This window comes from Triturus cristatus, chromosome 1_1, assembly GCF_964204655.1.
Source record: "Triturus cristatus chromosome 1_1, aTriCri1.1, whole genome shotgun sequence".
Classification (NCBI taxonomy): domain Eukaryota; kingdom Metazoa; phylum Chordata; class Amphibia; order Caudata; family Salamandridae; genus Triturus; species Triturus cristatus.
Genome location: NC_140579.1, coordinates 37,858,554 through 37,869,966, shown reverse-complemented (window position 1 = coordinate 37,869,966; position 11,413 = coordinate 37,858,554). Strand labels below are relative to the sequence as shown.

General features: G+C 47.7%; 1 protein-coding gene across 1 annotated transcript in view; it reads right to left on the bottom strand.

Annotated features, from left to right (window-relative positions):
- Window positions 1–1,070: 1,070 nt before the first annotated feature.
- Window positions 1,071–11,413, bottom strand: part of LOC146869282 (N-fatty-acyl-amino acid synthase/hydrolase PM20D1-like) — a 177,032-nt gene continuing 166,689 nt past the window's right edge. The window contains exons 13-14 of the mRNA XM_085646942.1: window positions 3,647–3,746; window positions 1,071–2,523 (exon numbers count right to left, since the gene is read on the bottom strand). Of these exons, the coding sequence (XP_085503068.1) occupies window positions 2,394–2,523; window positions 3,647–3,746 (230 nt within the window). The 3' untranslated portion in view covers window positions 1,071–2,393. The remainder of the gene's footprint in view (window positions 2,524–3,646; window positions 3,747–11,413) is intronic.

Below are 11,413 nucleotides of genomic sequence, written 5' to 3'. Positions count from 1 at the left end.
CAGTGTATTTGGTCTTTCCTAGGCCTGGAGGCAAAGGCGTGACCGTAGCCTTTTTCGGTGCTGTGGAGGGTGTGGGGGGGGGGGGACTTTGGTACTCACGACCCTCTGTGCCGGAGTGATGTCCTCCACATCTGAATCGTCGGTTTCCGAGGCCCTCGTCGGTGTGTTGTCCTCCTGGAGCGTCGACGCCTTCCCCGAAGATGTCATCTGGAATCGCCGTCGATGTGTGTGCCATAGTTCTTCGTGCCCTTCGGTCTCGAATGGTTTTCTTGGACCGGAAGGACTTGCACGCCGGACAGTCTCGAGTCTCGTTTTCAGGGGAGAGGCAGAGGTTACATACTTCGTGAAGGCCGGTGTGGGGGAATTTGGACCCACATAGAGGGCATTTCTTAAAGGGAGTCCTTTCCATTAGCCAGGACCGGAGCTTGGGTAGGCCCGAAGGCCGTCGTCGACGACTGGAATCGAAGGTCTTGATCGATCAGAGCCGCGCCAAGTGTGGAGATCGCGATCGAAAACAATACCGCAAATTGGGGTGAGGATTGCGCGTCGATAGAAAAACTGGAAACTGTTCGGAACCGGAGCACGAAGATCACATCCGAGCCCGATGGCGGGAAAAAACAATATGAGGATGGAGCCAAAGCCCATGCGCAATACGATCCAAAGGAGGAGTCACATACCTCGTGACTTCCAAAGACTTTCTAAGAAGAAAAACAACTGCAAACATCCGGGCCCAACACCAGATGGCGATCTATGCACAGTGTGTAATCTGCAGCTCAAATGCCTCGAACACTGTTTTTAAAAGAAATATTTCCCGCAACCTGTGAACTGCCCATTTTTCACTTTTGCCTGCATTTACAGTTCAGTGGTAATGGTGTACTGACTGAAATGGCTCCCTAAAACTACATCACTCATGCAGAAAATAATTGGGATTCCCAAATGCAAGACAATGGTGGCAATTATATGGCAAAATAAATAGTAGTATTGTGGCTGCAATTGATTCTACAATTTATCCTAAAATCTCTAAATGAAGAGCTAACTGTGGTAATAAAAGTAAGTGCAACAGTCAGAGGTAGTAGTTCGAAAGAGTATTTATCACAGTAAGTAGCGAGTAAAAAACTCAACATGAAAGTGTTGTGGGGCAACAGAGAGCACCTTTCAATTGCCCTGCTCAGTACAAAGTCCCTCAAAGATTTCACCTTACACCCCTAACATTCTGGCGTACAGCATTCCTTAAAGCTATACCGGTCATGGACTCCAAAGCCACCTCCCAAGCCCCCACATTAATATCCTCTGGTAACTAGTACTACAAATTTTACGTGGCGCCCTAAATGTGGCTCTAGGCGTGAGAGAAAGAGAGGGGGTATCTTCAGATGCAGTACTGGTCGTTTTGCATGCCTTAAGACAACACTGATCAATGGAGGATATCTTATACTAGACTATATGTGGATGTACACACACAACCCACACACACGCACTCAACCACACTCCCTCCCCTCAAATCATTCCACCTTGTACAATGGTACTTGTACATCAGAGACAATTTAAACCCCACTAAACCCGAGGAGTCTGCCTGATTCTTCAGCAGTCCTGCTGATGCCAGTTTTCTCATAAATTATTATAAAATTACATGAAATCTATCCACAGCTGGGGCACGATAAGAAATGTATTCTAGGATGAATACATTAGATAAGAATCATTCTTTAGAACAGTGTTCCTGAAATCAGTTTCATAAATGTGCGCTACCTGATACGCCCCTCCTTCGCCTGTTTCGTTCCTGGTTTTCCACTCTTACAGTACAAGCAGGTCTAGAGAATCCCTGGTCATTCCCTGCAATCTGTTCCAGAGAATTTCAGAGTCAAACCTTTTCTTTGGTTTTATTCCTTTAGTCATAGCTTCCAATTGTCTCTCTGTAGACACTATCCAGATTGTACTCCTCTCAGGTTCTCCTCTGTTAAGTTGACAAAATTGCACCCTGTAATTGGGACGCCCTGTTTCAGGGTCTTAGGCAGTCACCTAAGGTATGCCTTTTTGTAATCTTTGATCGCTTGACCTGAGGCAGACCACTAGAATCCCAATGGTTGTTCAGAAAGCTGGAACGAAGAGCTGTTGGTCCCACTGAGACGGAAGGTCAGGCTGTCGGTGTGAACGGTAAGTAGCCTCTAACGTGACTCACTCATAGTTAGTCTCTCTTGTAGAACACACCCAACTTTTAGCTCAACTTTCCATTTGCCAAAACGGGAACGCTTAGCAGGTGTTGACACCGATTTTCCATCTGAAAAACAATCCGGCTTCACATCAAAATTTCCAGGTAAATATGCACGAGCAGGCACCAGGGCTTCATTCCAAAGAATGAATGGCAGAGCGTGGGGTTTGCCCGGTGCCCGTAGGGTGGTTCAGAGCTCATGTGATTCACAATGTGGCACAGGCAGCACCTCAGTGTCAGCGTTTTGGATGAGCTGCAGGTAGAACTGCACCAGTAATGCATAGTTCTGCACCGAGATCCTCTCATTCAGGCCGTGAACCCTGCAGCAGAAAGGACATGTTAGCGCTACATGCAATATTCTGCGAGCACAACAGAGAAGCGCTAAGCCGAATCAGCACCAAGCAGAGTCCAGAACAGCATAAAGAAGATCCTTTAGTAGAACAATGTGCCCCACAGGGCCCGTGCACAACAACCTCAGGCAGGACCTTAGTCTAGAGCATCACAGTCAAGGAACATGTCCTCGAGGGGCTGCATAGCTGCTGAAAATACCTTAGTCACAATCTCCAACCACACAGCAGGCTCCAAAGATCTCGAGTCATTGAGCATTAAGCAGCACACAGCCCCTTTCAAAACAACAAAAAGGCCTAAATAAATCAGCAGTTCTAAGTCAAAGACAACCAAAAATGCCTCTATTCATTCATTATATAGTTCCTGAAAATCATTTTTGTATTTTTAAATGTGCCAATAACATTGGAGTTATCAACTATACCTTCAATAAATCATTTGATTGATGTAAAAGAAAATAACTTCTCTATAATGTTTAGCACGTGCATAACTGGCTAACTTTGTTTCTGGCTCTTTTATGCACTTGAGATATTGTGGCTGCATCCGACCCACGGGAGAATAAGATCAAATGTTCAAAAAGACAACACGAGTGGACAGTGCAGACAATATCAAAGTACCAGTCAAGTGACAGACCTCATCCAGTTACTAGACCTAGTGATATGGAGCAGGAGTAACTGAATGAAGCATTAGTCAATGAATGATGAGACTTGTACATTGTTACCATGGAAATTTCATAATTTCTTGCAGCTTCCTGTCTAACTGTGGAATTCAGGCAGGTGACCTCAGAGATAAAGTGTGATTGGATCTTGTTGCAAGTTCCTGAGCAGCAGCGCAGTGCCACATTTTACTTGGAGGATATGGAGTTGAATTTGGTTGCCAGAGTTGAGGGACTCCTCTCTAACATAGTTCATGTTTGCTTGCTAAGTTGCTTCGCCGGCCTTTCGCTTGATGGTGAGCCGGAGGATGTTAAAGCAGACTTCAGATTTTACAGGGAGATGATAGAGGGAGATTAGGACTCATGTCGTTACAATGGAGTAGCGTTAGTCATACATTGTTTTCACACCCGCCGTTCACTCCATAAGACTACACTATACTCACCGACTAATGTCTTCAGGTTTCAACCAGATTGGGCTGAACCGGTATATATGTTGAGTCAAGCGCACATAGTGGCGGCTGTCTGTGTTCCCAACACAAACTCCTACATGGAAATAAAAGATAAACTTGAAATAATGACTGATGTGCAGGCAAAAAAGAAACTGCATAAATGGTGAAACAAAGCAAATGTAAAATCAATTAAACCCAATTTGCATCTCTGCAAAAATACTCGCTCTAAATGAATGACCCACAGCACATGGCCGAACTCGGTGATACATACAATCTAACTCCAAGTCTATTAAGCATTCCTGCATAGGCACTCTCTCTCTGATCCAATCACTGCATTGTTACTTTACCTCCTAGCCAATGACTCCATGCATTGGTTTTCCACTTCTCATCCAATCCCGTTTAGTCTGTTCCCATCACCTGAAACATTGCTGCTCTGTCTCCAAGAGAACCCACCTAGAATGTTGCTATTCGACCCTCCGGCCAGTACAATACGGACTCCCCGATTGAGCTGCCAACAGAAGCATATCCATCATCCTCTCATGCCAATCACAGTTTTGGAATGCTCCTTTCTGACCAAACCAGAATGCCCAGAATGCTGCCAAGTTCAGCATGGTCACATGGCTTCCAGACAATATCAACCCATCTACATCGCTTTCTGGCAAATGAAAGCAACGCTATGGTGCTTTTCAGACAAATGCCGCATGGTTAACTGCCTCTAACCCATCAAAATGTAACTAGACTGCCTCCAGCTGCAGTATGCCTACCCTGGCATCATTGGCAGCAGTGGTGATTTACCCTCCAGCTGCTCACCAAAGTTACCAAGCCACAAAGTCAGCTACAACATGAGTGCACTGACTCAGACTTTTTCATCTCAGTCTCTCCGCTCCAGTTCATTAATGCATGAACTCCCTTCACACTGTGCAGTCTAACATGTTTACCGTGCTCACAGTCCACTTATGCATGGCTACCCTACGTCTAGTCCATTACACCATTTCTATTTGCTAGGCCAATAAAGTGAAGTCGCCATTTAGGCTCGATTACCCTGCATGGTTACTCAACGGCCGACCCAGAAAAGCATGGTTACTCGACGGCCGACCCAGAAAAGCATGGTTACTCGACGGCCGACCCAGAAAAGCATGGTTACTCGACGGCCGACCCAGAAAAGCATGGTTACTCGACGGCCGACCCAGTAAAGCATGGTTACTCGACGGCCGACCCAGAAAAGCATGGTTACTCGACGGCCGACCCAGAAAAGCATGGTTACTCGACGGCCGACCCAGAAAAGCATGGTTACTCGACGGCCGACCCAGAAAAGCATGGTTACTCAATGGCCGACCCAGAAAAGCATGGTTACTCTGTCCAGCAGTCAAATGAAATATGGTTGTTGGTCTACTCCAGTTGAGAGCAGGGTTGCCACCAATGGTTGACTTGAGAATTTTCTGGTGTTCTTGGCACGGCTGATGCCAAGTCACTCTACAGAATCAGACCCATCACAAGAAGCAGTCAATGTGGGCAAGATAGCAGGCACACAAAACAGGGCCAATAAAGGCAGAAGCAACAGCCAGTCCTAGTAACAAGGGAGCATTTTTAGAGGCATTAGAACTTGCTCTTCTGCCTCTACGGTGGGAAATGTACTGCACATACGTGGACAGCTGCTTTCACACAAACTGAGGACCTGAGCATGTTTATTTATAACGTAACCAGGAAAGTGGGAAACTGATCCTGGCTGCATACATAATAAATGATTGGGTTTCTTGTATTGACAGTGCATATTGTGCACTTGCAGCGCACAATATGCAATGTCAATAAAAAGAGGTTATTAGTGGTCTCCGAAGCAGGCAACCGTTTTGCTTGCTCTTTGCACTAAGAACAATATTTTTTCTTCATTGAATATATTTCATTTTTTGCGAATAGTGATGTTGCTAATCAATGAGCGCAAACACATATGAATGGGGCTCTTTCAAACTGCACTTTGTGTTGTCAGAGTCCACAAACCACCAGTAGAGGCCGCTCTTCCGCTCTGCCTGGCGCATTATTGTAATCAGACACTAACTGAACAAGTGAACACAAGCTCTGAATATCAACACACACTTTGAATTAGAAGCGTTATTCATGTCACTTTAGCAGGACTGCTGTGGCTACATATGACGCTAGTCAGTTGTAAAGCGTTTACTTGAATGTACCTCCAAAGCTGCTTCTGCACAATGACACCAGCATCTTTGGGGGAGGGAGGCGGGGGTAGGAGGGTTGACACTTATTTCTGGGTTTTTTTTTCAATTTTTGACACGGTCTACGAGTTAGAGTTGACTGACCACCGTCAGGGTGGGTGTTACGCTGCACTGACAGATCCGCTGCATTCGCAGCTTGCACAGGATAGTCCTCGTTTGAGTTCGGATAGTATGAAAAAGAAAACGCACAACTTTATTTTCATAACTAATTTAAGTGAAACTGCAAGACTCCCTGGAAGCCCTGAATACAGCCTCACGCAGCACTGCTGGGGGTGTGAGGGTGTGTTCAGGCCCCCAGGGGTACAAGCAAGGCTGCCACAAAGCAAATACAGCGGGAAGGAGTGAGGGCTTTGGAGCACATGAACTGAACATGTGGGGGGATTGGAACATGTAGACATGGCACAGAGCTCTGGATCCTGGAGGGCTGGCACAGCTATGTGGGAAGACCCCTCAGTATGTCTGAGGGCAATGTGTTGTAAATTGCAACTTCGATGTGATTAAGCATTTACTAAAGACATGAATTCTCCTCCCTTACACATGTTCCTTTTGTTATGTTGACTGAAGTCTGGACTCCATTTTGTATTGTCATGTCTCCACGTGCTCAGCACGAGAAGAGTCTTATCTTTGTGTTAGTTGCTCTTGTAATCTGCCTAGCAACAGTCTATAAATAGTTTCTTTGTCCGTCTGGCGCATGCCCAGACTTGACCACATCTGTTATCAGTTAGTCCTTGCTTGACCATGTTTTCGCGGGCTTAAGGAGTATGTCAGCTCCGCCCACATATCGATCTTGTATTGCAAATGTCCATAAAAGGTAACATTTCTCGTCTCATGTCGTATCCTCCCACTTATGAGCCCCTCTGTTGTGTATAAAAGGGGACCATGTATGCAAGTTCTTTGTGCTACTCTATGCAATACTGAAGGGTATTGTATGGATTGTAGGACCACCCTTAAGGGTTAATAAACCGTGTCTTTGTACTTTGCAGTTTCCGTGCCAACTTCCTTATAGGCTTCTTTACAGGAGAGCGAACCCTTGTGTCCTGCGGGCCTAGCTGGGGCCTGTACTCATCAATTGGCGCCCGTCACGTGGGGCTCATCGGCGACTCGGATGCTCGAAGGATTGGTCGCGACGAAGGTGAGGAATTTGGCCGGGGATGTGATCACTGCCAGAGGCACTTTAGTCCTGGCATCCCGAGGTTTTTCTTCCTTCCCTTCCGAGCTGACCATCTGGGTGGCGCCGGTCCTCGACTGAGACCTCTTCTGTCGGTTCTGCCGTGACAGCCGTTTGGGCGAATTTCGGAGCTTGGCAGTTGGAATCTGGACTCTTGATTGGTAAGAACCGTTGTACGGTACTTGCTCCGAGTTTTTGAAGCCTGGGTTGGCTATTTGAGTTTGATTTGTGATGACCGGTCATATCTTGTATTGATTATTGTGAGAATATATGCGTTGCAACACATATAGGCAGGTAATGTGGAGATATTTCTCCGGAACTGTGTAACTTTGAACAGCACAACGTTTAAGTGCCATTTTTTTGATAATACTGCATATTCTGCATTATTTTTGAGCATGCCTGCTTTTAGCGCACTCCGTAAGTGGTGCTGCTGCTTTGGAAACCGGTTAAACCTCGAGGAATCTGCTCCAGCTCCCCCAGAGGGGACTCCTAATAGGGATATGTATGTGAAGCATGGTCTTTCCTCCATAATGTACAGCACAGTATGGAGGAAATATACCAAGAAGGATCCTGAGTTACGGTGGCCGTTGTATGGGTCGTTTGATATACGTAAGATTGAGTATGTGGAACAGTGTATGTGTAAACGGCGTGCGCGTCAAGACATGTTTGAATGTGTGCGACTATGGGTGAAGGAAGTGCGTGAGCGAGAGAAACGCACTTATACCTTAGACCTTATACCTAACGCTAACGCTTAGTTTAGTGCTGCTGCCTTGTTTTAACTTGCTTTTAAAATTAATTTGCATTTTGTATTTCGCGCAGCTATTCCGGCGCTTTGTACTTTCGGTGGCATATTTTACGGGGGGTTAGCTAGATCATACCCGCACGTTAAAACTTGTCAAACCCACCTGCACTTTGCGGGATCTAGTCAGCTGTTGGGGGGCTACTCAGGACGCGATCGCGGCGTTCCCGCCGCCATCTTTGGTGAGGCTCATTGGATTGGGTCCACCTCGGGGGCCATCTTTGGTGGGGATAGAGGTGTGTCCTCGCAGGACTCCCGCGCACCAGACAGCATATTTAGGCGCCTTGCGGCGGCCTCAGGTAGACCTTATACCTAACGCTAACGCTTAGTTTAGTGCTGCTGCCTTGTTTTAACTTGCTTTTAAAATTAATTTGCATTTTGTATTTCGCGCAGCTATTCCGGCGCTTTGTACTTTCGGTGGCATATTTTACGGGGGGTTAGCTAGATCATACCCGCACGTTAAAACTTGTCAAACCCACCTGCACTTTGCGGGATCTAGTCAGCTGTTGGGGGGCTACTCAGGACGCGATCGCGGCGTTCCCGCCGCCATCTTTGGTGAGGCTCATTGGATTGGGTCCACCTCGGGGGCCATCTTTGGTGGGGATAGAGGTGTGTCCTCGCAGGACTCCCGCGCGGTTTACTGACACAGTATTTAAGGGATGTGTGTTCCGGCGCGCAGCGAGCGCGACGGCGGCGCGCCGGAGGTGCGCCAGAGGTAAGCCCGTTTGCGCCCGTTCGCGCACAGGTCGTGCCGAGGGCCGGGAACTCTGCTCCACTGCCCGATGGTCGATTACCTTATTCCAGAGACATGTTGTTACAACTAAATCCAGGCACGAACACTTGTCATCAGCCGCATGTCGTAGAGCGGGGAGAACAGGCTCTGATATGTGGTTTGCTCAACGTGAGGTCTCTGAGTAAACATCACATGGAAATTGCTTTACTTATAGACTCCTATAGGTTAGACATTCTGTTCATGACAGAAACATGGACTAGAGCGGACTGTGCAGTGGAACTAGGGCTAGCCTGCCCTCCTGGATTCAAGATCAGACATAACCCACGAGAGGGAGCTAGAGGAGGTGGGGTCGGCCTTATATTTAGGGAGTCGCTTGATGTTTCAGTGCTTGACACAAGGCGCATTCTGGGCTGCGAAACTTTGGCCTTCTCTCTGAAAGGGCATGGAGGAACTCTCTACTCTGGGCTGCTGTGCTACCGGCCCCCTGCCAGCTCTTTATCAGCAGTACCAGAGCTAATTGATTTAATCTACGAGCTCTCCAATACCCATGCCAGGACTTTACTGCTGGGAGATTTTAACCTGTGTTCGGATGGGCCTACAAAGTCGGCTCTCTCGGATTTGACTCAGGCTTGCAGCGATATTAATCTGCAGCAGCTGGTGCATTCACAGACCCACATCAAGGGTCACATTCTTGACCTGGTTTTTGCCAATACTAGCCAGGTTGTGGTTCGGGATATTCTTCCGCAGTGCTGGACAGACCATGCTTTGGTCCTTTTCTCCGTGACATGTCCCATGGCTACAACTGGGAATGGAAGTACTGGCACTAAGACCAGGCTGGGCAGGCAATGGTCAAGGTTACTCAGACAACCTAGCCTGCCGTCCCTGCTTGCCGGGGAAACTCCCCTTTTAGGAGTCTCTGTGGACGCAAGCTACGAGAGCCTTAGTCAGAAAATTGTTAACTCCTTAGAGGTGCTGGCTCCTCTGCGCAAAATTAGAAATAGATCCAGGATTGCCATGCCTTGGTTCACCGCGGAGTTGTCGCATTTGAAGCTCCGCTGTAAACGCGCGGAGCGAGCTTGGAGGAAACACTATTTAGAACCCGATAAAGCCCTCTTTAAGCAGGCCTTGCTGACCTATAAAGTGCAGATTAAAAGCGCCAAAGCACGTTTCTTGGAGGAATCGCTCCTGAATGCACCGAATAAAACGCAGGCCTTGTTCAAAATTGTTGGGGATCTTTCTCGCCCTGCTTCTGTGGCTAATGACATTCCTGCCTCCCAAGCTTTATGCTCTTCTTTAGCGCAGGCGTTTGAAGAGAAGATCGCCTTGATCCTAAGTAAGCTTACTCCTACAACTACAATTGTCACTCAGCCCGTACTTGGCTCTACTTTAGCGGCCGAAAGGGAGGCAGTAAGGGTAGTTGATAGTCAGGCACAGCTGGATAGCTTTCCCCTTCCGTCTTTTGAGGAGTTTTGCCTGCTGGCTAACAGCATATCCTCCGGTTCTCCTTTAGACCCATTGCCTCATAAATATTGGAAAGTTTTCCAGATGGAGCTTTTTCCTCCGCTGTATGCTATCTGCTGCCAGTCTCTCTCTTTGGCACGTGTTCCAAAATGTTGGAAATTAGCAGTGGTCTCACCTTTGTTGAAGAAGGAAACTTTGGATCCCACCTGTCCAGCGAATTATAGACCTATATCGCTGCTTCCTTTTCCCATTAAGATCTTAGAGAAACTGGTTACTAAACATCTGTCCAGTTTCCTGGAGACCAACTGCTGTTTGGACGCGTCTCAATTTGGCTTCAGACCAGCACATGGCACGGAATCAGCCCTGGTGACCGTGTTGGACGATCTTCGTTCGCGGGCCGACATTGGGCGAGCGGCCTTCTTAGTGCTGCTCGACATGTCGGCCGCTTTTGACACAGTCAACCATGACATCTTGGTCAGAAGACTTGAGGATGCAGGGGTGAGGGGTTCGGCTCGCGATTGGCTGTTTTCTTATTTAGGAAACAGACGCCAGGTAGTGGCCTTACCACCATTCCAGTCAGAGATTAAAACAGTTGAGCAGGGCGTACCGCAAGGGTCTGCCATCAGCCCTATACTGTTTAATCTTTATCTTCGCCCTCTGGTGAGTTTGGTCAAATCATTTGGCATCTCGGTTATTAACTATGCCGATGATACGCAGCTCATCTTTTCCATCGAGGGCAAAGACGCGGTGTCGCTGGAGACTTTCCATCAATGTATGGCGTCAACTGCGGACTGGTTGAGGCAGAATTCTCTGCAGTTTAACAGCTCTAAAACAGAGGTTCTACACTGCTCACTGGACCACATCCCTCGGCCACTGCCTCCTGATTTCTGGCCTGCCTCCTTCCAGGAAGTTCCTTCTGCAGCAGTATCTGCCAGGAACTTGGGCGTTGTGTTTGGGTCTGATCTCCAACTGGATCTTTTCGTAAATCAAACCGTGTCCACATGCATGATGCTGCTACGCATGCTGTGGAAGATTCTTCCGCTGCTGCCGGCCCATGTTCGCCCAGAAGTAGTTCGCGGTACCATTCTGAGTAGGCTAGACTACTGCAACGCACTACTTCTGGGAGCCCCAAACAAATTGCTGGCCAAGCTACAACGCGTGCAGAATATGGCAGCCAAGCTAGCCCTGTCCCGTCGTCGATCTGACTCATCATCTACGGCGCTAGCCGATCTTCACTGGCTACCAGTTTCACAGCGAGTCATCTTTAAGGCGCTTTGCCTGGTGTTTAAGGGACTTCATGGACAAGGACCGGTTCCACTGCAGGAGCTGTTCCAGTGGTATGTGCCCACTCGCTCCCTTAGGTCACTGTCAG